The sequence below is a fragment of the Ranitomeya variabilis genome, chromosome 7 (assembly GCF_051348905.1).
Source record: "Ranitomeya variabilis isolate aRanVar5 chromosome 7, aRanVar5.hap1, whole genome shotgun sequence".
NCBI classification, from domain to species: Eukaryota; Metazoa; Chordata; class Amphibia; order Anura; family Dendrobatidae; genus Ranitomeya; species Ranitomeya variabilis.
The window spans coordinates 30,707,578-30,735,381 of NC_135238.1; the positions used below are offsets into that span (position 1 = coordinate 30,707,578).

The 27,804-nt window shown below is 49.9% G+C and overlaps 3 protein-coding genes across 3 annotated transcripts; all 3 read left to right on the forward strand.

The window, feature by feature from the left end:
* The first annotated feature begins 10,349 nt into the window (after positions 1-10,349).
* On the forward strand, positions 10,350-11,166 carry LOC143784839 (histone H1.01-like). Its single transcript, XM_077273470.1, has one exon. It carries the CDS (start codon positions 10,497-10,499, stop codon positions 11,142-11,144), a length of 648 nt encoding a protein of 215 aa, XP_077129585.1. The 5' UTR covers positions 10,350-10,496; the 3' UTR covers positions 11,145-11,166.
* Positions 11,167-12,392: 1,226 nt separating this feature from the next.
* On the forward strand, positions 12,393-12,831 carry LOC143784840 (histone H3). The gene has a single exon (XM_077273472.1). The coding sequence runs from the start codon at positions 12,402-12,404 to the stop codon at positions 12,810-12,812; it is 411 nt and encodes a 136-aa protein (XP_077129587.1). The 5' UTR covers positions 12,393-12,401; the 3' UTR covers positions 12,813-12,831.
* Positions 12,832-25,992: 13,161 nt separating this feature from the next.
* LOC143784841 (histone H2A type 1) lies at positions 25,993-26,448 on the forward strand. Its single transcript, XM_077273473.1, has one exon. It carries the CDS (start codon positions 26,004-26,006, stop codon positions 26,394-26,396), a length of 393 nt encoding a protein of 130 aa, XP_077129588.1. The 5' UTR covers positions 25,993-26,003; the 3' UTR covers positions 26,397-26,448.
* Positions 26,449-27,804: the final 1,356 nt, after the last annotated feature.

The following is a 27,804-nucleotide window of genomic DNA, read 5'->3' on the forward strand; positions in this document are numbered from 1 at the left end:
ACCGGTGCCCACAGCAGGCACATAATCCCCAAGTCCCCTCCCTGCTCCGCGCCCACGCCCACGCCCACGTGCCTTACTCACTGCCTTCTTCATCTTGGTTGACTGATAAAGATAAGCAGAAAAGTACTAACGGCTTTGTGTGCTTATTCCTGAACAACTCCTCCTAACAGGTATAAGAAACACTAATTTTCTAAAGTGTGGACTAGACTTTAATATGAGCTAATGTGGCCTACACAAATGTAAAGTGGTGTAACTGGTGTGTTTGGTGAACTTTATTATTTATTTATTTTTTGGGGGCTGAACTGACAACGGATAGAGCTGCAGTCACACGGAGACCGTGCAGACAGACGTAAACGGCGCTGCAAGGCCCAAAAACCCTCCTCTACGTTATCCTATGTAGTGTTTTTCCACAAGTTAGCTGGAGACGGGTGGAAAGACACTAATAGAATTTTTTTGAAAAAATGTGCAGCAGCCTGCACTACTTAAAACAAAATTAAAATTGATTTGGCGGTATGACGCAGTGAAGAACCCTGAGCTGGAGACAACCAGGCTATGGCTGCTCACAGACTACAGGGCGAGCTGCAGTCACACGGAGACCGTGCAGACAGCCGTAAACGGCGCTGCAAGGCCCAAAAACCCTCCTCTACGTTATCCTATGTAGTGTTTTTCCACAAATTAGCTGGAGACGGGTGGAAAGACACTAATAGGAATTTTTTGAAAAAATGTGCAGCAGCCTGCACTACTTAAAACAAAATGAAAATTGATTTGGCGGTATGACGCAGTGAACAACCCTGAGCTGGAGACAACCAGGCTATGGCTGCTCACAGACTACAGGGCGAGCTGCAGTCACACGGAGACCATGCAGACAGCCGTAAACGGCGCTGCAAGGCCCAAAAACCCTCCTCTACGTTATCCTATGTAGTGTTTTTCCACAAATTAGCTGGAGACGGGTGGAAAGACACTAATAGGATTTTTTTGAATAAATTAGCAGCAGACTACACTACTTGAAAAAAAAAAAAAAAAAAAAGAACAGTATGAGGCAATAAACCACCCTCCCTGAACTGAATACAACCAGCTATGGATGGCCTATGTGGCTGCACTCAGACTAGAGAGTGGGCTGCACTCACACACACACACACACACAGACCTTGCAGATCGCTGTGAAAACAGCGCTACAAGGCAAAAGCAAGGTGAATAGTAGGTGAACACAGCAGTTGCTAAATTAGCCTTTGGAAAGCACAAAGAAGCAAATCGCTATCTCTAAACTGTCCCTCAGTCAGCAAACAGCGTCCTGTCACTAACTGAATTCACAGCAGAGTGATCGCAAAATGGCGCCAGCGACTTTTAAACTGCATCATGACATCATTTCAGCAGCCAATCACAGCCTTGCCAGTAGTTTCATGCCCTCCATGCTAAACAGGATGTGCCCACACTTGGAATCATTCTCATTGGCTGAATTTCTTCATTTTGAATCTTGGAACTTCCGATTCCGGTATCCGATACGCGGCAAGTATCGGAATCCCGGTATCGGAATTCCGATACCGCAAGTATCGGCCGATACCCGATACTTGCGGTATCGGAATGCTCAACACTAGCAGTGAGGGAAAGGTATCGCCCCTGTCCATGTTGACTGGTCCACGCATCGGTGGTGAGGTGGACCTTGCTACTGACGGCGTTCAGTAGCGCGTGTTTTATGTGTCCCTCCACATGCTTGTGCATGGCAGGGACGGCTTGCCTGCTGAAATTAAAGCGGCTGGGCACATTGTACTGTGGGACTGCCAATGACATCAAGTCACGGAAGCTGTCAGTCTCCACCAGCCTGAATGACAGCATTTCCAGTGACAGAAGTTTGGCAATGCCTGCAGTCAGAGCCTGTGCTCGTGGGTGGTTTGACGAGAAAGGCCGCCTTTTCTCCCATGCCTGTACTACCGATGGCTGTACACTGGGCTGGGAGTGTGTGGATGACTGGGAAAGTGGTGCTGCGGGTGGAATTACAGCGGGTCTATGGACAACAGGGCCAGAGGTTCTTCCACGGCGATCCTGGGAGGAAGCCGAACCAGCTGCGTGTGAGCTGGAGGAAGAGGCAACACGAGCTGAAGAGGTGGTAGCTGCCGCTGTTGGTTGGCCTAGCTCTTCAGTGTGTCTTTCTAACTCCGCCGCGTGCCTGGTGCGCACATGTTTCCACATGTTGGAGGTATTGAGGTTGCTGACATTTCGACCTCTTTTGACTTTGTGATGACACACCTTGCATTTGACATAGCAAATGTCATCTGCAACTGTGTCAAAAAAGGCCCAGGCACTGCAAGTCTTGGGAGCGCCCTTTTTGGCTTTTGGAAGAGACATGCTCCTAACGGGTGCCAAAGCGGAGGCTGCAGGATCCGCAGTCTTCCCCCTCCCTCTCCCTCTTTGGGCCGTACGGGGAATCTCTTCCTCAGAGCTGCTCCCACCACCTTCCTGTCCCTCACGCCAAGATGGGTCAAGGACCTCATCATCTACACTACCCTCTGCCCCCAACTGCTCCTCCTGGGTAGTCTCAGCAGCAGAGCACGCACCAGTAAGTGGCACCTGAGTGTCATCATCAGCGGATGCGGCCTGCGATGTGGTGACCGGAGGCACTGGCCCACCCGCCTCTTCAGAGGAAGAGAGAAAAAGCTGTTGGGCATCACTGCACCCTGCCTCTTCTTCCATTTCTCCAGTGCTGCTTGGCTGGCCCCCTGTTTCCAAGCCAAGAGATTCAGAGAACAGAAGTAGAGACGGCTCCTGTCCTGGGCTCTCTGTCTGCCTGGGCATTTTGGCAGGTGGTGAAGAGACAGATGGCTGCTCTCCAGTGCTCTGTGTCTGAGATGATGTGGCACTAATTGAAGTTGATGCATTAGCTGCCATCCATCCAACAACGGCTTCAAATTTGGTCTTCACGCAGCAGCGGTGTACGGCGCTCTGCGACAAAGCTGCGCATGAAAGACTGTTCCCTGGTGAAAGTGGGTGCTGATGTGTCACCGGTGCCCGCAGCAGGCACAGAATCCCCAAGTCCTCTCCCTGCTCCGCGCCCACGCCCACGTGCCTTACTCACTGCCTTCTTCATCTTGGTTGACTGATAAAGATAAGCAGAAAAGTACTAACGGCTTTGTGTGCTTAGGCTACGTTCACATTTGCGGTCAGCGCCGCAGCGTCGGGCGCCGCAGCGGCGCCGCATGCGTCATGCGCCCCTATATTTAACATGGGGGCGCATGGACATGCGTTGTGCTGCGTTTAGCGCCGCATGGCCGCAAGCGTTGGACGCAAGAAACGCATCAAGTTGCATTTTTTTTGCGTCCAACTTGCGGCCAAAAACGACGCATGCGGCGCAAAACGCAGCGTTTTAGCGTGCGTTTTGCCGCGTTTTTGTTTGCGTTGTGCGCTGCGGCGCCGACGCTGCGGCGCACAACGCAAATGTGAACGTAGCCTTATTCCTGAACAACTCCTAACAGGTATAAGAAACACTAATTTTCTAAAGTGTGGACTAGACTTTAATATGAGCTAATGTGGCCTACACAAATGTAAAGTGGTGTCACTGGTGTGTTTGGTGAACTTTATTATTTATTTATTTTTTGGGGGCTGAACTGACAACAGAGAGAGCTGCAGTCACACGGAGACCGTGCAGACAGCCGTAAACGGCGCTGCAAGGCCCAAAAACCTTCCTCTACGTTATCCTATGTAGTGTTTTTCCACAAGTTAGCTGGAGACGGGTGGAAAGACACTAATAGGAATTTTTTGAAAAAATGTGCAGCAGCCTGCACTACTTAAAACAAAATGAAAATTGATTTTGCGGTATGACGCAGTGAAGAACCCTGAGCTGGAGACAACCAGGCTATGGCTGCTCACAGACTACAGGGCGAGCTGCAGTCACACGGAGACCGTGCAGACAGCCGTAAACGGCGCTGCAAGGCCCAAAAACCCTCCTCTACGTTATCCTATGTAGTGTTTTTCCACAAGTTAGCTGGAGACGGGTGGAAAGACACTAATAGGATTTTTTGGAAAAAATTAGCAGCAGACTACACTACTTGGAAAAAAAAAAAAAAAAAAAAAGAACAGTATGAGGCAATGAACCACCCTCCCTGAACTGAATACAACCAGCTATGGATGGCCTATGGCTGCACTCAGACTAGAGAGTGGGCTGCACTCACACACACACACACACACACACACACACACACACACACACACACACACACACACACACACACACACACACACACATAAACCTGTGAAAACAGTGCTACAAGGCAAAAGCAAGGTGATTAGTAGGTGAACACAGCGGTTGCTAAATTAGCCTTTGAAAAGCACAAAGAAGCAAATCGCTATCTCTAAACTGGCCCTCAGTCAGCAAACAGCGTCCTGTCACTAACTGAATTCACAACAGAGTGAGCGCAAAATGGCACCAGCGACTTTTAAACTGCATCATGACATCATTTCAGCAGCCAATCACAGCCTTGTCAGTAGTTTCAGGCCCTCCATGCTGAACAGGATGTGCCAACACACTTGGAATCATTCTCATTGGCTGATTTCGTACAAAGTTGTGCAGTTTGAATCCTGGGAACTTCCGATTCCGGTATCCGATACGCGGCAAGTATCGGATCTCGGTATCGGAATTCCGATACCGCTAAGTATCGGCCGATATCCGATACTTGCGGTATCGGAATGCTCAACACTAGTGTTGAGCGATACCGTCCGATACTTGAAAGTATCGGTATCGGAAAGTATCGGCCGATACCGGCAAAGTATCGGATCCAATCCGATACCGATACCCGATACCAATACAAGTCAATGGGACTCATGTATCGGACGGTATCCCTGATGGTTCCCAGGGTCTGAAGGAGAGGAAACTCTCCTTCAGGCCCTGGGAACCATATTAATGTGTAAAAGAAAGAATTAAAATAAAAAATATTGATATACTCACCTCTCCGACGCAGCCTGCACCTTACCGAGGGAAGCGGCAGCGTTCTTTGTTTAAAATCCGCGCTTTTCTTTCCTTTACGTGAAGTCCCGGCTTGTGATTGGTCGCGTGCCGCCCATGTGGCCGGGACGCAACCAATCACAGCAAGCCGTGACGTAATTTCAGGTCCTTCAGGATTTTAAAATTACATCCCGGCTTGTGATTGGTTGCTTCGCGGTCAACCGGTCACAAGCCGGGAGGCTGGACACGCGCGCATTTTAAAATGTGCGCTTGTCCAACCTCCCGTGACGTCCCGGCTTGTGATTGGTTGCTTCGCGGTCAACCAATCACAAGCCGGGAGGCGAATGCGCGCGTGTCCAGCCTCCCGGCTTGTGATTGGTTGATCGCGACGCAACCAATCACAAGCCGGGACGTCACGGGAGGCTGGACAAGCACACATTTTAAAATGTGCGCGTGTCCAGCCTCCCGTGACGTCACGGCTTGTGATTGGTTGCGTCGCCCATGTGACTGCGACGCAACCAATCACAAAGCCGGGACGCAATTTTAAAATCCTTAAGGACCTGAAATTACGTCACGGCTTGCTGTGATTGGTTGTGTCGCCCATGTGACTGCGACGCAACCAATCACAAAGCCGGGACTTCACGTAAGGAAAGAAATGTGCGAATTTTAAACAAAGAACGCTGCCACTTCCCTCGGTAAGGTGCAGGCTGCGTCGGAGAGGTGAGTATAGCAATATTTTTTATTTTAATTCTTTCTTTTACACATTTTTACATTAATGTTGTTTCGATACCGATACCCGATACCACAAAAGTATCGGATCTCGGTATCGGAATTCCGATACCCGCAAGTATCGGCCGATACCCGATACTTGCGGTATCGGAATGCTCAACACTACTCAACACTAGTGCTGAACAATAAAGTCCACAACAAATGGACTGCAAAAGGACAAGCAAGGACTTATCTTTGCTGAACTGGACAGAGTGTCAGGGAAATCCAAAAGAGCAGTGGCTCCAAGCAGGAACAATTGACAACTGGCATTGATTGAAGGCTAAGGGCAGACTAATATAGCCGAGCCAGAAAGATGATCAGTGGAAGCAGCTGCTAATGCTAAATCCAAGAAGCAGCTATACCACTCAAAACCACAGGAGGGAGCCCAAGAGCAGAACTCACAAAAGTGCTACTCACAAGCACCGGAGGGAGCCCAAGAGCGGAATTCACAACACTAGCCCATTTTGGCTCCCACTGAAGAGCTGGAGGAAGGTGAGTATCCGTGCTCCTTTCATTCTGGTGCTGTGTGGCAGCCATTGTTGCTGTGGCTTTGTGCTGGTGGGGCAGTGTGGTTTGGAGTCATGGCGGCTCAGTCTCACAGCATGGGTGCTGTGGGGCAAAAGGCTGTCCGCCCTTCTGGTGCATTGCCGATGTGGTGGTGGTCGCCGCATGGCTCCGCTCCGTTAGGGCGGTAGGACCCAATATGAGGTTTGCCGTGACGTGGCAGTGAGCTTCATACAGTCTGATTAGAATGTTAAACTGAAGACCTCATATTCAGTTGTATAAATATTTGCCTAGCGGCTTTAGATCAACTTATGACTTTTGGAAGTGCGGTTCATGTTTTTTTTTTTCCTTTTTGTGCAAAGCACACTATAGAGTCTGCTTATGGGGGAGCATTACATCACAGAGACTGCTAATGTGGGTGCATTATACTACAGTGGGTGGCTATGAGGGTGCATTACTTTATAGAGTCTGCCTATTGGGGCACGTTACACTAAAGAGGCTGCCTATAGGGAAGCATTATACTATAGAGGCTGCCTATGGGGGGACATTACACTATATAGGCTACCAATTGGGGATCGATACACTCCAGAGGCTGCCTATAGATCAACAAAACACTATAAAGGCTGCCTATGGGGGAGCATAACATTATGCAGGCTGCCTATGGGGGAGCATTACACTATAGAGACTGCTTATGGAGGAGCATTACACTATAGAGGCTGCCTGTGGGGGAATGTTACACTACAGAGGCTGCCTATAGGGGTGCATTTCATTCTAGAGGCTGCCTATGGGGGAGCATTGTATTCTAGAGGCTGCCTATGGGGGAACATTACACTGTAGAGGCTGCCTATGGGGGAGAATTACACTACAGAGGCTGCCAATTGGGGAGCATTACACTATGGAGACTTTTTATGGAGGAGTATAATGCTATATACACTTCCTATGGAGGAGCATTACACTATAGAGGCTACTTGTGGGGGAACATTGCACTATAGAGGCTGCCTATAGGCGTGCATTGTATTCAAGAGGCTGTCTATGGGGGTGCATTACACTAAAGAGGGAGAACTATGGGAGAACATTACACCGTGATTAACTAATGTGGATAGTGACAGACAGCTGCACCTGCTCGGCTGTCGGACCTCGAAACCCGCAGCCGCCGCTGCCAGACCTCGAAACGCACCTCCACGGCTGTCGGACCTCAAAACGCACTGCTGTGGCTCTCTGACCTCAAAACGCGCCGCCGCAGCTGCCTGACCTCAAAACGCAACGCCTCGGCTGCCAGACCTCGAGACGCTCCGTCGCGGCTTTCATACCTAAAAAATGCGCCATCGAGGCAACTTTAGCTCGAAATTCAGCTCTGCAGCTGTCAGACATGGAAACACATCTGCTCAGCTGTCGGACCTCAAAACGAACCACTGCTGCTGTCAGACCTCCAAACACACCGCCGCGGCTGTCGGAGCTAGAAATGTGCCTTTGCAGCTATCGGACTTCAAAACACGCCGCTGCAGCTGAGTGACTTTGAAAGTCACCGCCCTGGCTGCTAGACCTCGAAATGCACCGCCGCGGCAGACAGACCTCGAAATGCGCTGCTGCGGCTGCCGGTTCTTGAAACACCCCACTGCGGCTTTCAGAACTCAAAATGCACCATTGCTGCTGTTGGACCTCAAAAAGCATCACTGCGGCAGTGGGACCTCGAAATACGCCACAACGGCTCCTTGACCTCTAAACGCTCCTCAGGGGCTGTCGGAACTCGAAATGCACGTCCATGGCTGTCGGACCTCAAAACGTGCTGACGCAGCTGACGTCCCTCAAAGCGCGCACCTGAGGCTGCTTTAGCTTGAAATGCAGCTCGATGGCTGTCGGACCTCAAAATGCACCTGCTCAGCTGTCGGACCTCGAAGCACACCTCCACTGATATCGGTTCTCGAAATGCGCCACCGCGGCTGCCAGACCTCGAAACCCACTGCCGCTGCTGTCGGACCTCGAAACTCACCTCCGCTGATGATGAAACCTCGAAAAGCGCCGCAACAGCTGTCGGACCTCGAAACGCACATCTGCGGCTACCGGACCTCGAAACACGCTGCGGTGGCTGCCAAAACGCAAAACAAACCGCTGCGGCTGTCGGAGCTAGAAACACGCCTTTGCAGCTGTCGGAGTTCAAAACGCACCGCTGCGGCTGAGGGACTTTGAAACGCACCACCCTTGCTGCTAGACCTCAAAATGCAGAGCCGCGGCAAACAAATCTCAAAATGCACCATTGCTGCTGTCAGACCTCAAAACGCACCACTGCGGCTGTCGGACCTCGAAACGCGCCGCCGCTACTGCTTGACCTCAAAACGCACCACCACTGCTGCTGGACCTCGAAACGCACCACAGAGGTTGTCGGACCTCGAATCGCGCCACCAAGGCTGCTTTAGCTCGAAGCACAGCTCTGCAGCTGTCAGACCTCGAAACGCGCGGCCGAGACTGCTTTAGCTCAAAAGGCAGCTCTGCAGCTGTCGGACCTCAAATCGCACCTGCTCAGCTGTTGGACTTCGAAACGCAGCTCCACGGCCGTCGGACCTCGAAAGGCGACTTTGCAGCTACCTTAGCTTGAAACGTGCTGCCGCACCTCAAAACTCACTGCTTCAGCTGTCTTACCTCAAAACGCGCTGTTGCTGATGTCGGACCTCGAAATGCACCTCAGTGGCTGTAGGACCTCAAAATGTGACTACCAGACCTCTAAATGTGCCCACAGCTGTCGAACCTCGAAACACACCGCTCCGAAACCTTAGAGAGTGCGGCCCTGACGCTTGAGCGTGTACACCATGTCCATGGCGCTGACGGTCTCCCGCTTGGCGTGCTCGGTATATACAGTACACTGCTCTGTATACTGTACACACTGCTCTATATACTGTACACACTGCACTATATACTGAACACTGCTCTATATACTGTACACTGCTCTATATACTGTAGACACTGCTCTATACATTGCACACACTGCTCTATATACTGTACACTGCTGTATATACTGTATACTCTGTTCTATATACTGTACACTGGACTACATACTGCACACACTGCTCTATACTGTACACACTGCTCTATATACTGTACACACTGCTTTATACTGTACACTGCTGTATATACTGTATACTCTCCTCTATATACTGTACACACCGCTCTATACTGTACACTGCTCTATATACTGTACACTGTTCTATATACTGTACACACTGCTCTATAAACTGTACACTGCTGCATATACTGTATACCCTATTCTACATACTGTACACACCGCTCTATATTGTACACTGCTGTATATACTGTACACACTCCTCTATTATCAGTGACACTTATTACACTGCTGATCTGGGCTGTGCAGATGTGATGTGTTGCACTTAATATACTATATACAGCTGTGCTCTGTGTAGACGCTGGATTTTGTGTCTCCGCTTTTCTCCCAATATTCCCCTTTTGCACAATAGTGGGGGTCACATAAATCCGTTAATATTTCACAGTTTCCTCCCCGGAGAGTCGCACTGTGCAGCTGTCGCTTTATCAGAGCTCTTCCCTCCATTACAGGCCGCAGCGGTCATAGCTTCACACGGGGTAAGACACGATATCAGGCAGGTGATTGCAATCAGCCCCCGATGTGGATCATCTACTGATGTGGAACACGTGTCCCCCCAATACTCTGCACATACGGGGTACAGAGATATCACAGGTCAGGGAGGGGGCAGTCAGCGGAGGCCGTCGCCTGTGTTATCCTTCTGGGCTCTCAGCAGCTCCAGCTCGTCCCCACATCGTACAATCAGCTTCCTGTACGATAGACATTGGAGTAAAGATCCCTTGTGATGGTGACAAGAGCCGGGAATAGGAGGAACGAGCTCCCGCAGCAGATTTATCTCCCCGGATACACAGCGATGTGCAGATCGGGAGGACGGCGGCGATGATCCCGGGATTTCCTCTCCGCTCTTTCCCGACTTCTCTGTTAGTGACGGCTACAAACGGTTGGTGGAGATGTTGGAGCAGGAGAAGCGATGGAGGAAGCGCGCTCTGCTGTCCGGTGTTTGCCGGTAAAGGGCTTTTCTCCCGGGCAGGGAAGCACAAGGGGAGAGCGGAGCTTCACTCGGACTCAGCTGGGAGGAGGCGGGGCCTGTGTCCACTATCAGCCAATAGATGCTCAGGACCGTGCAGCTCAGCAGCCAATCAGTGCGCAGTAAGCCTGTACATATAACAGGCGCCTCCAGCTCCGGCCTCAGTATTTTCCTTCCTATCAGGAGAGATTTTCGTTTTGTTTCCGCAGCACATGATGGCAGAGACTGCGCCAGCCGCCGCTCCCCCTCCCGCAGAACCGGCCGCCAAATCTCAGAAACAGCCGAAGAAATCCGCCGCCAAGAAAAGCCATAAACCCTCCGGACCCAGCGTCTCCGAGCTGATCGTGAAAGCCGTGTCCGCCTCCAAGGAGCGCAGCGGGGTGTCTCTGGCCGCCCTGAAGAAGGCTCTGTCTGCCGGAGGATACGATGTAGAGAAGAACAACAGCCGCCTGAAGCTGGCCGTCAAGTCTCTGGTCACCAAGGGCGCCCTCCTCCAGGTGAAGGGCAGCGGCGCCTCCGGGTCCTTCAAGCTGAACAAGAAAAAGGAGACGAAGGAGAAAGTGGCCAAGAAGAAGTCAGCAGCTGCGGCCAAGCCCAAGAAACCCGCTGCTGCCAAGAAAGCCGCCAAATCTCCGAAGAAGCTAAAGAAGGCTCCGACCGCGGCCAAGAAGAGCCCGAAAAAGGCCAAGAAGCCCGCAGCAGCTGCCAAGAAAGCGGCCAAGAGCCCCAAGAAGCCGAAAGCCGCTCCTAAGCCCAAGAAGGCGACGAAGAGTCCGGCTAAGAAGGCGGCCAAACCCAAAGCTGCCAAGAGTCCGGCTAAGAAGGCTGCGAAAGCCAAGAAGCCAGCGGCTAAGAAATAAGCGGAGCTGCTCCTGTACTTATACCACAAAGGCTCTTATCAGAGCCACCACCTCCTCCCCTCAGAGCTGTATGATCAGTGCCACCACCTCCTCCCCTCAGAGCTGTATGATCAGTGCCACCACCTCCCCGCAGAGCTGTATGATAAGTGCCACCACCTCCTCCCCTCAGAGCTGTATGATCAGTGCCACCACCTCCTCCCCTCAGAACTGTATGATCAGTGCCACCACCTCCTTCCCGCAGAGCTGTATAAGTGCCACCACCTCTTCCCCTCAGAACTGTATGATCAGTGCCACCACCTCCTCCCCTCAGCTGTATGATAATTGCCAGCACCTCCCCGCAGAGCTGTATGATCAGTGCCACCAACTCCTTCCCTCAGAGCTGTATGATCAGTGCCACCACGTCCTTCCCTCAGAGCTGTATGATCAGTGTCACCACCTCCCCGCAGAGCTGTATGATCAGTGCCACCACCTCCCCTCAGAGCTGTATGATCAGTGCCACCACCTCCCCTCAGAGCTGTATGATCAGTGCCACCACCTCCTTCCCGCAGAGCTGTATAAGTGCCACCACCTCCCCCCCGCAGAGCTGTATGATCAGTGCCACCACCTCCTCCCCGCAGAGCTGTATGATAAGTGCCACCACCTCCTCCCCGCAGAGCTGTATGATCAGTGCCACCACCTCCTTCCCTCAGAGCTGTATGATCAGTGCCACCACCTCCTCCCCGCAGAGCTGTATGATCAGTGCCACCACCTCCCCGCAGAGCTGTATGATCAGTGCCTACAGGTGACAATTCTGTGTCATTAATGGAGGGAAGGGGCCGATGTGCAGCAGAGATCACGACACTTGTATCATCCTAATCAGTTATCACCACATGTAACCCTCATCTCAGTAATAGGGGTGTGAGGTTATTACTCCGATGTGAGAGTTGAAGCCTCAGTGACTGATTATAGAGGAGCCACTGTACAGCTCCGGGCACTGGGAATCTAGAACCGGAGCTTCCGCTGTATTAGCCGCCTGGAGATTTGATGCGACCCTGTGTTTCAGAGCAGCAAGTAATATCTGAAGTGTGAGTCAGGCTGAACCTTCTCTGTGCAGTGATTGGTCGCGGACATCACACGTTATTGGCTGCTCACCTTCTACAAAATAACCAATGGTATGCAGGGGGCGTGTCCACATGGAGCGAGACTAGGAGCAGAGGAGTATAAATATCCCGCTCTCTCCGCTCCTCTCATCACTTCTGTTCTCTTCTATACAGAGCTATGGCCAGAACCAAGCAGACCGCCCGTAAATCCACCGGAGGGAAAGCTCCCCGCAAGCAGCTGGCCACTAAGGCCGCCAGGAAGAGCGCTCCGGCCACTGGTGGAGTGAAGAAGCCCCATCGTTACCGCCCGGGAACAGTCGCTCTCCGTGAGATCCGCCGCTATCAGAAATCCACCGAGCTGCTGATCCGTAAACTTCCCTTCCAGCGACTGGTGAGAGAGATCGCCCAGGACTTCAAGACTGATCTGCGCTTCCAAAGCTCGGCCGTGATGGCCCTGCAGGAGGCCAGCGAGGCTTATCTGGTGGGGCTGTTTGAGGACACCAACCTGTGCGCCATCCACGCCAAGAGGGTCACCATCATGCCCAAAGACATCCAGCTGGCCCGCCGGATCCGTGGGGAGAGAGCTTAGATCTGTTCTCAAGACCTGACTGTACCACAAAGGCTCTTTTCAGAGCCACCAAATCCTCCCTCCATACGAGCTCATTCCTAACCTCCGCCACACAGGGCTGATCCTGAATGCATCATGTATCCGGACTAGTTGTTCATTTCTCTGCAGGAGTTTGCAGCAGTTCTATAGTCGTTTTGCCTAGATAAAATCAATCAGCGTTTTAGAGACTCCTCATCCCCTTATAAGTTCTCTCTAAACTGCTGGACCTCGTTTCCTTATATTCCCGGCACTCCGGTGTGATGGAGTCACTATGGAAAGAGGGAAAGTTATGTTCCTTGTATTCTTGAAAGCGGATACTTCTCCCTTGATACTTCTCCCTTGATACTGAAAACCTATCTAGACTAAGTAGAAGGAAAAAGGTAAAACGTCATCTCCCCCAAAAGTAGAAAGGGACACGAGACACTGAATCATTTAGTGGGGGACAGATCCAGCTCCAGGCATCCCATAAAAACGTATTTATTAGTAAGTCAGAACCGCGTCTGCCTAGTGTAAGTGTACATCCCCTGTGACTCCTTATGCAGTTTGTGAGTTTTTTTGTATTATTTCCAAATACGTTTTTCTGTGATCCCTGGACCTGGATATATATCTACCTATTAGACTCCTGTATGGAACGTAAGTGACCAGTGATCGCAGGACACAAACACATTTCCGATATCTGTCCGTCCGGAAACTAAAGAAAAAAAACGGACACCAGTGCTGCAAGGCTGCAGTGTTAACCACTGAGCCACGGCGCCGCTCAACAATACTTAACTCCCTCTTTGTCTGCTCTGTATATACTGTACACTGCTCAATATAATGTACACGCTGCTGTATATGCTGTACACACTGTATATACTGTACACACTGCTGCATATAATGTAAACTGCTCAATATAATGTACACACTGCTGTATATGCTGTACACACTGTTGTATATACTGTACACACTGCTGCATAAAATGTAAACTGCTCAATATAATGTACAAACTGCTGTATATGCTGTACACACTGTTGTATATACTGTACACACTGCTCTATATACTATACACACTGCTGTATATAATGTACACACTGCTCTATATACTGTACACACTGCTGTATATAATGTACACACTGCTCTATATACTGTACACACTGCTCTATATACTGTACACACTGCTGTATATAATGTACACACTGCTCTATATAATGTACACACTGCTCTATATAATGTACACACTGCTGTATATACTGTACACACTGCTGCATATAATGTAAACTGCTCAATATAATGTACACACTGCTGTATATGCTGTACACACTGTTGTATATACTGTACACACTGCTGCATAAAATGTAAACTGCTCAATATAATGTACAAACTGCTGTATATGCTGTACACACTGTTGTATATACTGTACACACTGCTCTATATACTATACACACTGCTGTATATAATGTACACACTGCTCTATATACTGTACACACTGCTGTATATAATGTACACACTGCTCTATATACTGTACACACTGCTCTATATACTGTACACACTGCTGTATATAATGTACACACTGCTCTATATAATGTACACACTGCTCTATATAATGTACACACTGTTGTATATACTGTACACACTGCTGCATATAATGTAAACTGCTCAATATAATGTACACTGCTGTATATAATGTACACACTGTTGTATATACTGTACACACTGCTGCATATAATGTACACTGCTCAATATAATGTACACTGCTGTATATAATGTACACACTGCTCTATATACTGTACACTGCTCTATACACTGTACACTGCTCTATACACTGTACACTGCTCTATACACTGTACACTGCTGTATATACTGTACACACTGCTGTATATACTGTACACTGCTCTATATACTGTATACTGCTGTATATACTGTACACTGCACTGTACACTGCTGTATATACTGTACACACTCCTCTATTATCAGTGACACTTATTACACTGCTGATCTGGGCAGTACAGATGTGATGTGCACTATATATACTATATACAGCTGTGCTCTCTGTGTAGATGCTGGATTTTGTGTCTCCGCTTTTCTCCCTCCCCCCATCGCTACAGATCACATTTGTGGTGGGTGTGTCGTTATGTAATTATCGTGTATTTGAGTTCTCCTATGTTCTCTGGGGCTGGAGACGCCGGGGGTCTGGTTACATGCAGCTCCCTGCTCTGAGGGACCGGTAATGGCCGCCAATCCGGCACCACAGTGACTGCCGGGGATCAGATGAGTTTTCTGTAGATCATTGTCCCTAAAATACATTTTTGTATTCTACTTTCTAACAAGCTGGAAAATAGCAGCAGGAACTACAATGAAAGCACAAATCAAAATAACCAACAGATCTAGCAGCAGCGCCGAGGTGAGAAGAATGGAGAAGCGGGAAAATAAGAGGACAATAATCGGGAAATTCAAAATCGCCAACCGTTCTGTGCTCAACCAATCAGAGACGAAAGGGAGGGGCTAACTGCAAATTTAGTACTAGAAATCTCGCTCCGGAAACGCGTCATCTCTGCGGTTCTCGCTCCGGTCCGCTCACTCGCTATATAAAGGAAGGACTCTGCGCTGCTCAGTCATCGTGTTCTGCTGACTACGTGGAAGATATCTGGTCGCGGTAAAGGAGGAAAAGGTCTCGGGAAGGGCGGCGCCAAGCGGCACAGGAAGGTGCTCCGTGATAACATCCAGGGCATCACCAAGCCTGCTATCCGCCGTCTAGCTCGCAGAGGAGGCGTCAAGCGCATCTCCGGCCTCATCTATGAGGAGACTCGCGGTGTCCTGAAAGTCTTCCTGGAGAACGTGATCCGTGACGCCGTCACCTACACCGAGCACGCCAAGAGGAAGACCGTCACCGCCATGGACGTGGTGTACGCGCTCAAGCGCCAGGGCCGCACTCTCTACGGCTTCGGAGGTTAATTGTGTTCTCTGCTCCATGCTCACACCCCAAAGGCTCTTTTCAGAGCCACCCACATCTTACATGAGAGGCTGCACCTGACTGCTGGGGTCTGATGGTCACTGTGCTTGTGTGACTGCCAGTGCAGGCTTTATACGCTGTACATGTGTAAGGGGGGATATATCCGCACTGGGCCGTTCATAGTAATTTGTGCACAGTTCTACCATATTCTGCTGATACTACGGAGCAGAAATCCACGTCCTGATGTTGAGTAAAGGAGATTCTGACATTGTATCTTCCTGCTCAGATCCGTGTGGGTTGTAGGAGGGCTGCGAATAGTGAAAGCGGCTGGATTGATGAATGGCCTCGGAGTGTAGACTCCTATGTGACCGCGTCCTGATCACTAGACTCTGGTATGGATGGCGGCTCCGGTGCTGAGGCCGCATTTTTTGGGCCACATGTCAGTCGATTTACTTTATAATAAATAATCTGCCATTACCAGTGGAACCCTGGAGGCAGCGGCACTAGGACCCAGAGCTGAGAGGACAGGAGTCTATAGCTACAGAAAGCGCTGCGCCACTGGTAGAGGAGCCGCACAGAAGCTCCCACAGCTGTGATGGGGACTGGACCTGCACGGGGCAGATAGAAATGGTGAAATCGCTTTAGCCAGATGTGATACAAATCCGGAGAACAAACAACCTCCGCCGGCAAAGGAATGAGCCGCTAATGTTCTGCTGCGGGATGTGATCATCAATCGGACCGAGCACAGGAGATCTGCGGTCACCACAGAGCAGAGATTCATGGCTGAAGTGACTGATCCGGCTCCATGTTACTGAGATCACACACACGAGGGCTAAGTACAATTTATACCGGGGACGAAGCTCCTGAGGGAAGCCGGCTCCTCATAGAGCACTGGGTGCGGCTACTACCGAGATATCTCCCTGAATTCACAGCCTTCCACGCCGCAGGGTTTACAGTCCTGGCACCGCTGACTAGCCGCTTCCTGGATCTATGGGGGAATCGCCATTATCTGTCCCAATCACTGCACAAAGTCCTCCATCAATAAGGGCTAATTTCCTGCTATCTGCAGACTATTCTGAGGCCGAGTTCTGCGAGCGACACTCAATCTGCACTGACAGGCTGGCGGGAGAGGGGTTAATCCCTGTCAGGGCTTCTCCTCCGCTCCATCTACACAGGAGGAGGCTCCTCACTCACCCGCTTATTATCCTGTGCAGATTCCCTGCGGTGTCCGCGCTGATCCTATCACTGCCCGACTAAGACAAGTCTCCTATGTTCTGCCAGGAGCCTGATGTGACGCTGCCGGGTCTCGGGTGGGGGAAGTCGCCGCACACACACGGCCACTAAGGAGTTAAATGGAGGCGGATATTCCTGTATCTGGGATTGGTCGGCGACTGCGGATGTCTCTCGCTCATTGGCTGATTACAGATCCGTTGCTGGTTTTGAATTTCCCGCTCAATCTCTGTTCTTTGTCCGTCGGATTATTACCGGCCCCTCTGCTGTAGCGGCGGTCGCTGTGTATACCGGTGGGGGCAGCTCTACCCCGCTGATAATACCGGGTCCTGCCCTCCCAGCTGTCTGCCCCCAAACACGGGGATGGGTTTTCTTATCGGTCGCCATTATTATTCTGGTGAGGTTATAATAGTCTTCAGAGGCGCCATCCATCCGAAACATTAGTGTCCAGGACGTGGTCATCACACAGGAGTCTCCGTACCCGGTACACAGGGCGTCCATCTATCCAGCTGCCTCATACAGCCACATTCCCTGTGAATATTCGCTGCCCCCGTTCAGTATAATATGCAGCAGAATCAACACATTCACCTCACGGCAGGACTGTAGTAACCGCATCACATCGGGGCTTGTACTGTGCGCATAGAGGGGTCTCTGGGAGGCAGTGTGCGGATATATCCCCCATAAATCTGTTAGGTTTCTGTCATGCCCCCAAACACGGGGATTGTTCTCCTGATCGGTCGCCATTATTATTCTGGTGAGGTTGTAACCGGATTAGATGGAGCCGAGTCTTTTCTCTATGATTCTGTATGAGACTCTTCTGGGGATGGAGCTTCTCGGGGACTTGATACATACAGCGCTCCCCGATCTGCTCTAAATGAATTCATTTGACGCTGCGTGTCAAACAACGATATCGCTATCCAGGACGCTGCAACGTCACGGATCGTTGTCGTTCTCGTTGTAAAGTCGTTTCGTGTGAAGGTACCTTAAGACCGGAGCTTGAGCCGGCAGCCACCTCCTGTGCTCGGTGAAACCAATCACATCCCGCTCCCTCCCCGCAGCTGGTCTTATAGGGAACAACTACTGCGCTACTAACCCGGGAACCAGACACCTGTGTGCTAGAAAGGCCGCCGATGAGTGAGGAGCAGGACGCCAAATACCGCGCACGATCTACATCTCACTAGGACACATCTCCAGATGAGGACGGAACAAAACCTAACGAGGCAGCGGAGAAGCAGCTCTTCTAGTGAGGGTGTGGGTGGCTCTTAGAAGAGCCTTTGGGGTGAGGAGCAGAGGAAGGAGCCGATCACTTGGCGCTGGTGTACTTGGTGACGGCCTTGGTGCCCTCGGACACCGCGTGCTTGGCCAGCTCTCCGGGCAGCAGCAGGCGCACGGCGGTCTGGATCTCCCGGGAGGTGATGGTGGAGCGCTTGTTGTAGTGAGCCAGGCGGGAGGCTTCCCCTGCGATGCGCTCGAAGATGTCGTTGACGAAGGAGTTCATGATGCCCATGGCCTTGGAGGAGATGCCGGTGTCGGGGTGGACCTGCTTCAGCACCTTGTACACGTAGATGGCGTAGCTCTCCTTCCTGCTCTTCCTCCGCTTCTTGCCGTCCTTCTTCTGGGTCTTGGTCACGGCTTTTTTGGAGCCCTTCTTGGGCGCTGGGGCAGATTTGGGATCAGCCATAATGAAAGCAAATAGTTCTTGTCACAAGTGAGAGGAAAATGATCCTGACTCTCCCAGAGCAGCAGCATTTATAGCTAGTCCATGCAAATGAGCACTGATGACAGATCGCTGTGCTATTGGGTGAGAAAATCAGGTGATCAACATCAGAAGCTCCGCCCTCTGAAGTTCATTGGTTATTCCATAAATAAATCTCCCCTCCATCAGACTGTGCTGTAAATCCCCATATACTGCTGCGTACCCCCGTATGGTGCGATGTATGCCCATATAGCAATGTATACCATCATATAGTGCGATGTATGCCCATATAGCAATGTATACCCTCATATAGTGCTTTACAACTCCATATTGCACTGTATAAACTCCAGACGGTGCTGTATACCTTACACATAATGCTGTGTATCGCATGTAGCACTGTAACCCCCGTCCATATGTGCTATATACTCCCCTTATAGTGCTACACACACCATGTTGCACTGCATACCCTCAATAGAGCGCTGGAAACCCCCATGTCTCGTTTTTACCCATGCATAGTGATGTATGCCCCCCTATAGTGCTGCATTCTTCCATATAGGAGCTTTTACCTTGGTAGATCCTGTGATCAACCTGATAACTTTGCTGCCGGTTGTGACTTTATTGCTCTCGGGTCGGTGCGATTCTCTCACTGATGTTCTCACTGTCGCAAGTGATCGGAGGACGCCACCTATTGCAAGCGGCAGAGGAGCAGTGATCGGATCTCGGCCTCTCCCCTGTGCTCCTCACCCGGATCTCTCTCAGCTGACCAGATTGTCTGTGCAGAGCCCAGGACTGATCGCTGCGACATTTCCCCAACTAGAAACAACTGGTGAGCACCGGCAGTAACGGAGCGGGAATGTCCGAAGCAACAAATCACCTGCGAGTAGGATGGGGCCACCGATCAGTCCGTGTACCGGCTCCCCGCTATGTCCAGCGCCGCTTCTGCGGATACTGCGCCACTAATCAGGGACTCCAGGGGGTGATCACTATACAAGAGCGGATCGTCCGACCCGACACCGGGCGTCGTGCTGCCTCCCCCTTTGGTGAGTATGACACTATCGGCAGTGACTTTAGCAAGAATCGCTGATGTGAAAGTCGCCTTTTGCAGCAGATCTTGCAGTTTTTCTGCATCTGCCGCGTAACGGGTCACTCACTACAGCAACACTGCGTTCGGCCTCATTCATTCACTATGGGATTTGCCAGAAGGGTAACACAGGCGACGGCCTCCGCTGACTGCCCCCTCCCTGACCTGTGATATCACTGTACCCCGTATGTGCAGAGTATTGGGGGGGGGGGGGGGGGTTTGTGTTCCACATCAATAGATGATCCACATCGGGGGATGATTGCAATCACCTGCCTTATATCGTGTCTTACCCCGTGTGAAGCTGTGACCGCTGCGGCCTGTAATGGAGGGAAGAGCTCTGATAAGGCGACAGCTTCACAGTGCGACTCTCCGTGGAGGAAACTGTGAAATATTAACGGATTTATGTGACCCCCACTATTGTGCAAAAGGGGAATATCGGGAGAAAGGCGGAGACGCAAAATCCAGCGTCTACACAGAGCACAGCTGTATATAGTATATATAGTGCAACACATCACATCTGCACAGCCCAGATCAGCAGTGTAATAAGTGTCACTGATAATAGAGGAGAGTGTACAGTATATACAGCAGTGTACAGTATATAGAGTAGTATGTACAGTATATAGAGCAGTGTATGCAGTATATAGAGCAGAGTGTACAGTATATAGAGCAGTGTACAGTATATACAGCAGTGTGTACAATATATAGAGCTGAGTATATAGAGACGTTTATACATTATATAGAGCAGTATGTACAGTATATAGGGCTGAAAGTACAGTATATACAGCAGTGTGTACAGTATATAGAGCAATGCACACATTATATAGAGCAGTATGTACAGTATGTACAGTATATACAGCAGTGTGTACAGTATATAGAGCAGTGTGTACAGTATAGAGCAGTCTCTCCTCTCTTTCTCTCTCCTTCTCTTCTCCTTTCTCTATCTCTCTTTATCTTTCTTTCCCTCTCTCTATTTCTGTCTCCTCTTTCATTATTTCTCCTTTCTCTCTTCTCTCTCTCTTTCTTTCTCTCTCTTTCGCTCTATTTCTCTCTTTACCTCTCTTTCTCTGTCTCTCTTTCCCTCTATTTCTCTCTGTCTTTCTCTCTCTCTCTCTCTCTCTCTCTCTCTCTCTCTCTCTCTCTCAGGGAGAGATGATCAATCCTTCATGTCAGCACCTCTCCAGAATGAGGCTGATGTACTAGTTTTTCTAGGCACCGCCATCTGCACTTGGGGTGCTGCTGTAATCCCTTTCATCATCCTCGTTTTTCTCTTTCTCTCTCCTCTCTTTTAATCTTTCTCTCTCCTTTCTCTCTTTCTATCTATCTCTATCTCTCTTACTTTCTTCATTTCTTTCTCTCTCACTCTTTCTTCTCTCTCTTTCTCTCTTTATTTTTCTCTCTCTCCTTGTCTCTTTCTTTATCTCGTTCTCTCTCTTTCTTTCTCTCTCTTTCTATTTCTCTCTCTCAGAGAGAGATGATCAATCCTTCATGTCAGCACCTCTCCAGAATGAGGCTGGTGTACTAGATTTTCTAGGCACTGCCATCTGCGCTCGGTGCTGCTGTAATCCCTTTCATCATTATAGTTTTTCCTGTGCACGTTTCCACATCCAGCCAAGTGATCGCTGGGTCCATTATACCCATCAGCATTGGCGATACTTCAATATGTTGCAAAGGAGAAGACAGAAGTGGTGATAACCCGCCTCTGTCTTCCCTAAAGTGTCTCCGCTGTGGTGCGGGATGATATGCTATGGAAATTTAATAATCATTAATTGTGTCCTCCCAACAGGATCTGGTGCCCCATCTAATGGACATTCTATGTCATGGCACGGAAGGTTTCCCCAGGAGGGCGGTGGTGAAGGTGTTTACTAATTGGCTATGGAACGGTCACATGCAAAAACTCCAAGACTCGGACACCGTGCTGTCCCAGATTCAGGAGACGACGTGCAGGGAATTGGATTGGGAGGTGAAGGTGAACGCAATGGACCTGGCAGATTCCTATATGTCCCAAACATTGGAGATGGGGCCATCCCTAACGTGCCCTTACACTATAGGGCTGCCATCTAGCAGAAGCTCAGGTTCCATCTCAGACGCTCTGGTTACCTGTGAACGAGTCGGGCTTTTCCAGGCCTTATTGACTTGTCTTTGTGACTCTGAACGGCCAGTGGCATTAAAGGCTTGTGAAATCCTTCTCGCTGTGAAGTCCAAACTGTGCAGTGGGGACACCGATCCCTCCGTACAGCATGGAAGAGACTGGCTGGAGCACACGATGAAAGAGAAGCAAATAGCAGGTGGGGAAGGTGCTGGGGACCGGCAGGAGCGCCCACCAGAATGGGCCACTGGGGTCATAAAGAAGATGGATTTGGATAACCAAAGCCACCTTATGGGTGGGGAGAAATGCACGATGCAGATTGCTACTGATGGGAAGTTTAAGGGACATTTTTGCTGCAAAAATAATGCCTTTTGTGCTGTAATTTGCAGTGAATCCCACCTGTTTTTTTCCTACAGTGCCCTACTGGGACCCAGAAGCCATCCTACAGCTACTCAGTAACCAACCTGCAGCATTTAATGGGGGCACTGCCTTAACATCTAAGGGCTACTACTCACTTGCAAGCAACTCGGATGAGTCTCGCATGTTTAAAACCCGGCTCTGCACCCGGCACTCAGATCGGAGCATGCGGCCGCATAGGAATAGATGCAGCCGCACGCTCCGCTCCTCTGTGCGGGGTGCAGTGCCGGGGTATTGCCGGTGAGTAAGGAGCCCTAAGAAGGAAGTTCTGCTTATAAGAAAGTAAATGCCTCTGGCACTATAGAGGCCGATGTAGTAGGGATTATTTTTCTATTTTGGGTTGCTGCCAGTACACTTTTCACATGACTAACAATTAAAAGAAACAAACAAAAAAAAAACAAAACAAAAAAAAAAAAAAAAAACGGGCGCATTCCTGTAATTTTGCATTAGGACTGGAGTCATTTAGTTAATAAATGTTTGGAGAAACAAAGTGAGAATCATGAACTTCAATTAATACAAGAGGACTATGAGACCACAAAGAATCAGGACGATCCATGGAGCAAGAGCTGGAATGAAAAGCCACTGAGCGCAGCGCGATTTGTCAAATACACACATAGAGTTTTATACAACAAACAAAGAAAAGAGGGACGGTAAAAATAAATTTTAATAGGGTAAGAAAAAGGGATCAAAGTTGAGGAAAGTGTAGGATAAGACACAGATCCAAGCAGGTTGGAGAAAGACAAGCGTACTGTTATAATACTAACCGCGTAACAGGAGACAAGTAATATGATAGCTTTAATTGAATGACCTTAATAAGGGAAAATAAAAACATGTTAGTAAAACTCAACCTACAAGATAAGAGCTCTCAACTATATCTTGACTAAATGTTTCCCTACCGGGGTCTTGATAGACAAAACCATCCAAGAGGGGAAAATCCGGTAGAATAACTTAAAATGGATCTTGATAAAAAGTACATTCGTAATTCAGTAATATTGAGGGTCATTTCTGATCTTTTTTCCCCGTTTCCATATGTAACTTCCACAGAGGATGGTAGCTCATAACTGTATGTGTGAGGGGGCCATGCATACTGTTGTGATGCCCTTACCGGACACTTACTGCACTATACCGCAAACCGCTACATCACAGTATGTCGCACTATATGGGGGTACAAAGAACTATTCGTAAGATACATTACTATATAGAGGTAATTATTTCTACATGGAAGGTTTACTGCTGTGTGTGGGGATTTCTGCATTACAGGGGGCATACAGCAGTATACAGATGTGCACTGCATTGTTATATGGAGGTATACAGAATTACAGGGGTTTCCAGCACCATCTGGAGATATCACTGCACTATATGGAGTCTCCCCGAGGTGTCTGCTCTCACCGCCCGGGGCTCTGCGTCTGGTGACGGGAAATAGCAGGTGAAGCAACGGAGGGAATTAATGGTGACGAGGGAGATGGTGAGAAAACCTTGTCCGGAATAATCTGGGCATTTCTCGGTGAGTTGCTCTGTGTTCTGGGACTTCTTATTTAACCCCTTGCTGCACAGATCTCGGCATTCTGGGGTCTCGTTTATTAGTTAATTATTCTCTTGTTTATCAAATAACAGGAGACATTTGTGGTCGGTGGAGTTGATCTAGGGAAATGACGTCATTACATTACAGTGGAAGTGACGTCATTACATTTAGAAGCTGCGGGGAAATTCAACCCCCCCCTAACAGTCCTGTGTTCAGCCAATCAGCAGAGGGAGGAGCTAATGTTGCCAATGGTAACACGCTTACAGTTCCCGCTTTTTCCAGTCCTTTGTCTTCATATAACACGTGGTCCCAGGACCGATATCGGGGAATCTGCTTGTGTTGAGCGATCATTGGTCTCTTACATCCCACACAGGAATCTGCAGATTTCCAGGTTAGCGGCGCAGTATCCGCCCCGGTTTCCTCTCATGGCTATAGAGAATGATTCCGTGTTCTCCACATGCTGTGATGTGCCCGTGTGTCTGACCTGGAGACGATCAGATCTTCCCTTTCCCGTCACAATCAGTATTGTGGAGACGATATACTGGTCAGGGACGTGTCCTACAAGAGACATTTCAGGGAAGACCAATTATGCTCTCCCAGCAGATCCCACCATGTCTCCCCATTACAGATCCGTCCTACGGCTACAGGCAGGAGGTCTGTGATGGGGAATGGACGATCATGTGTAGGAGATTGCTGAGAGTTCCCTGCTCAGAACATTACACTGTGGTGTCAGGATCTCACAGGTCAGGCAGTTACATTATCGGCCGTCACATCCTCCTCACAGGATTCCTGCTCAGCTACTGATCGTCCTTCTGTTCTATCACTTTTCCTCCCCCGCTTCATCCAGTGTCAGGACAGGCGGCTCTCGGGCAATATATCCACATGTAGAAGCTCCGAGAATGAGGAGGGGAACAGCGAATCATAGGATAAATATCCCAATATAATCGCAGGATAAGATCCTCTAGCACCAGATGTAATCATGTATAACGGATGTCACAGATCTCACAGGGTTAATATGACAGGACTAGATAAAATCACTGCAGTGCAGAGAGCTCCGATCACAGGTCTGACTGTAAGATGCCCAAGTCCTGGTGACTCCCATCATGGCACAAATGCTGTTTCTTATATTGATCTACAAAATAAATATAACACGATTTCCAGGGATATGGGCTGTGCCGTAATATTTCCCTGATCAGATCCGTGTGGGATGAACAGGGCAACGAATATTCACAGGGAATGTGGCTGTATGAGGCAGCTGGATAGATGGACGGCCTGTGTACCGGGTACGGAGACTCCTGTGTGATGACCACGTCCTGGACACTAATGTTTCGGTTGGATGGCGCCTCTGAAGACTATTATAACCTCACCAGGATAATAATGGCCACCGATCCCGGTGTTTGGGGGCAGCCAGCTGGGAGGGCAGGACCCGGTATTATCAGTGGGGCAGAGCTGCCCCCACCGGTATCCACAGCGACCGCCGCTACCAGCAGAGGGGCCGGTAATAATCCGACGGACAAAGAACAGAGATTGAGCGGGAAATTCAAAACAAGCAACGGATCTGTGATCAGCCAATGAGCGAGAGACATCCGCAGGCGCCGACCAATCCCAGATACAGGAATATCCGCCTCCATTTAACTCCTCAGTGGCCGTGTGTGTGCTGCTCCCCACTACACACTTGCTTTACAGAAGCGGCGACTTCCCCCACCCCAGACCCGGCAGCGTCACATCAGGCTCCTGGTAGAACATAAGAGACTTGTTTTACGGGCAGTGATAGGATCAGCGCGGACACCGCAGGGAATCTGCTCCTGTATAGATGGAGCGGAGTAAGAAGCCCTGACAGGGATTAACCCCTCTCCCGCCAGCCTGTCAGTGCAATTCATGACTGATAGAAGACACAATTCTAACGAGTGCAAATTACAAATCAACAGAATATTTCTGCATTTTCTTCTGCTCCAAGACAAATATCTGTTTTCACCCCTTATCTATTCTGCTCAAAGCAAACGTTTTCTATTGTGTGAGAAACTCATTTGAGCTTGGAGCGGTAAAAAGCTCCGCCCTCTGCAGCTCATTGGTGGTTCTCCAAGTCTCTTCTCCATTGGCAGCTTCAGATTCCTCCAACGACAGGAGAGGAGGGCGGGGCAGCAGACTATATAAGGCGACACAACACGGTCTCTTCTACATTCGATTTTCTCTTTTTACAGTTCTCGCCATCATGTCTGGACGCGGCAAACAAGGAGGAAAGGTTCGTGCTAAAGCCAAGACCCGCTCATCCCGGGCAGGACTGCAGTTCCCAGTCGGCCGTGTGCACAGGCTTCTTCGCAAGGGCAATTACGCTGAGAGAGTCGGCGCCGGCGCTCCGGTCTATCTGGCCGCTGTGCTGGAGTATCTGACCGCCGAGATCCTGGAATTGGCCGGCAATGCTGCCCGGGACAACAAGAAGACCCGCATCATCCCCCGTCACCTGCAGCTGGCGGTGCGCAATGACGAGGAGCTGAACAGGCTGCTGGGTGGGGTGACCATTGCCCAGGGGGGCGTCCTGCCCAACATCCAGGCCGTGCTGCTGCCCAAAAAGACCGAGAGCAGCAAGGCGAGCAAGAGCAAGTGAGTGCCGCTTCTCCACGTCTGTCCACACACCCAAAGGCTCTTTTAAGAGCCCCCACATCCTCTTCCTGAGAGCTGTAATCGGCCGATGGTCCACACTAGCGTCTGCTAACACATGTGCCCCCGCGGTATCTGGAATTAGATACAACTATATACACGATCTGTGCTGCGGTCAGCAGAGGCCTGATGTCCATCCTGCCACATGTCTCCTGGTGATACCGCAGCGGTTGCTATTACCGCAGTATTCTATAATAAATGGTCCAGAGTGTGCGGCTAATACAGTAGATGACGGGAAACTCTCCCACCAGCATTAGTGGGGAAGCCGGGTTATCCTGTAACCTTCAGTGCGGCTGCTAGTAAGTTATGTCCTAACATTCCCAAACAGATGGAACTTCTAGCAGACTGCCTCTTGTTTTGGTTCTCGGTTCTCCGAGTAATGGATGCCGGGGGTTAGTCACTGTCGGCGCAGTATAGGCATCTTCTGCAGTAATCTGCATGTGTAGGTTCAGCAGGAGGCTCCTCTTTCAGTCATTTAATAAATTAAATCAACTGACATGTACCCGAAACATGCGGCCTCAGCACCGGAGCCGCTTATACTTTGCGGACACGACCTATTCTATTACATATTGGTGTATATATGGGATCTATGTTTATCTCAGAGGCCGTCATCCATACCAGAGTCTAGTGATCAGGACGCGGTCACATAGGAGTCTACACTCCGAGGCCATTCATCAATCCAGCCGCTTTCACTATTCGCAGCCCTCCTACAACCCACACGGATCTGAGCAGGAAGATACAAGGTGTCAGAATCTCCTTTTACTCAACACCAGGACTTGGATGTCTGCTCCGTAGTATCAGCAGAATACGGTAGAGCTGTGCACAAATTACTATGAACGGCCCAGTGCGGATATATCCCTGTTCTCGATCATTAGAACAGCATCAACCAGCTTCAGAAGGAACAGACAGAACGTCTTAAAATGTACAGCGTATAAAGATGGTGTCCTCGAACAGCCCCACCAGATTGGCCTCCTGCAGGGCCATCACGGCCGAGCTTATATTCTATACAGATTCCCTGCGGTGTCAGCGCTGATTATTACCTGCCCCTCTTCCCACATATTGGTAGCAGGATCTTCACTAATCGGGTCGTTTCCGCACCTTAGTCAACGATCACACGGTCAGTATTCGGTCAGTATTTCACATCATTATTTATAAGCCAAAACCAGGAGTGGGTGACGTGCTTCTATTATACTTTTCCTCTGATTGCTCCACTCCTGGTTTTGACTTACAAATACTGATAGTGTGAACGTCTCGGCAGCACTACCCTCAGGGATCTTCCATACTGGGGCTGCTGGTGGATAAAGCCGGTCACTTCCCTGCACACAGCCGGACATACGATCCTCAGGGGGAAGCCG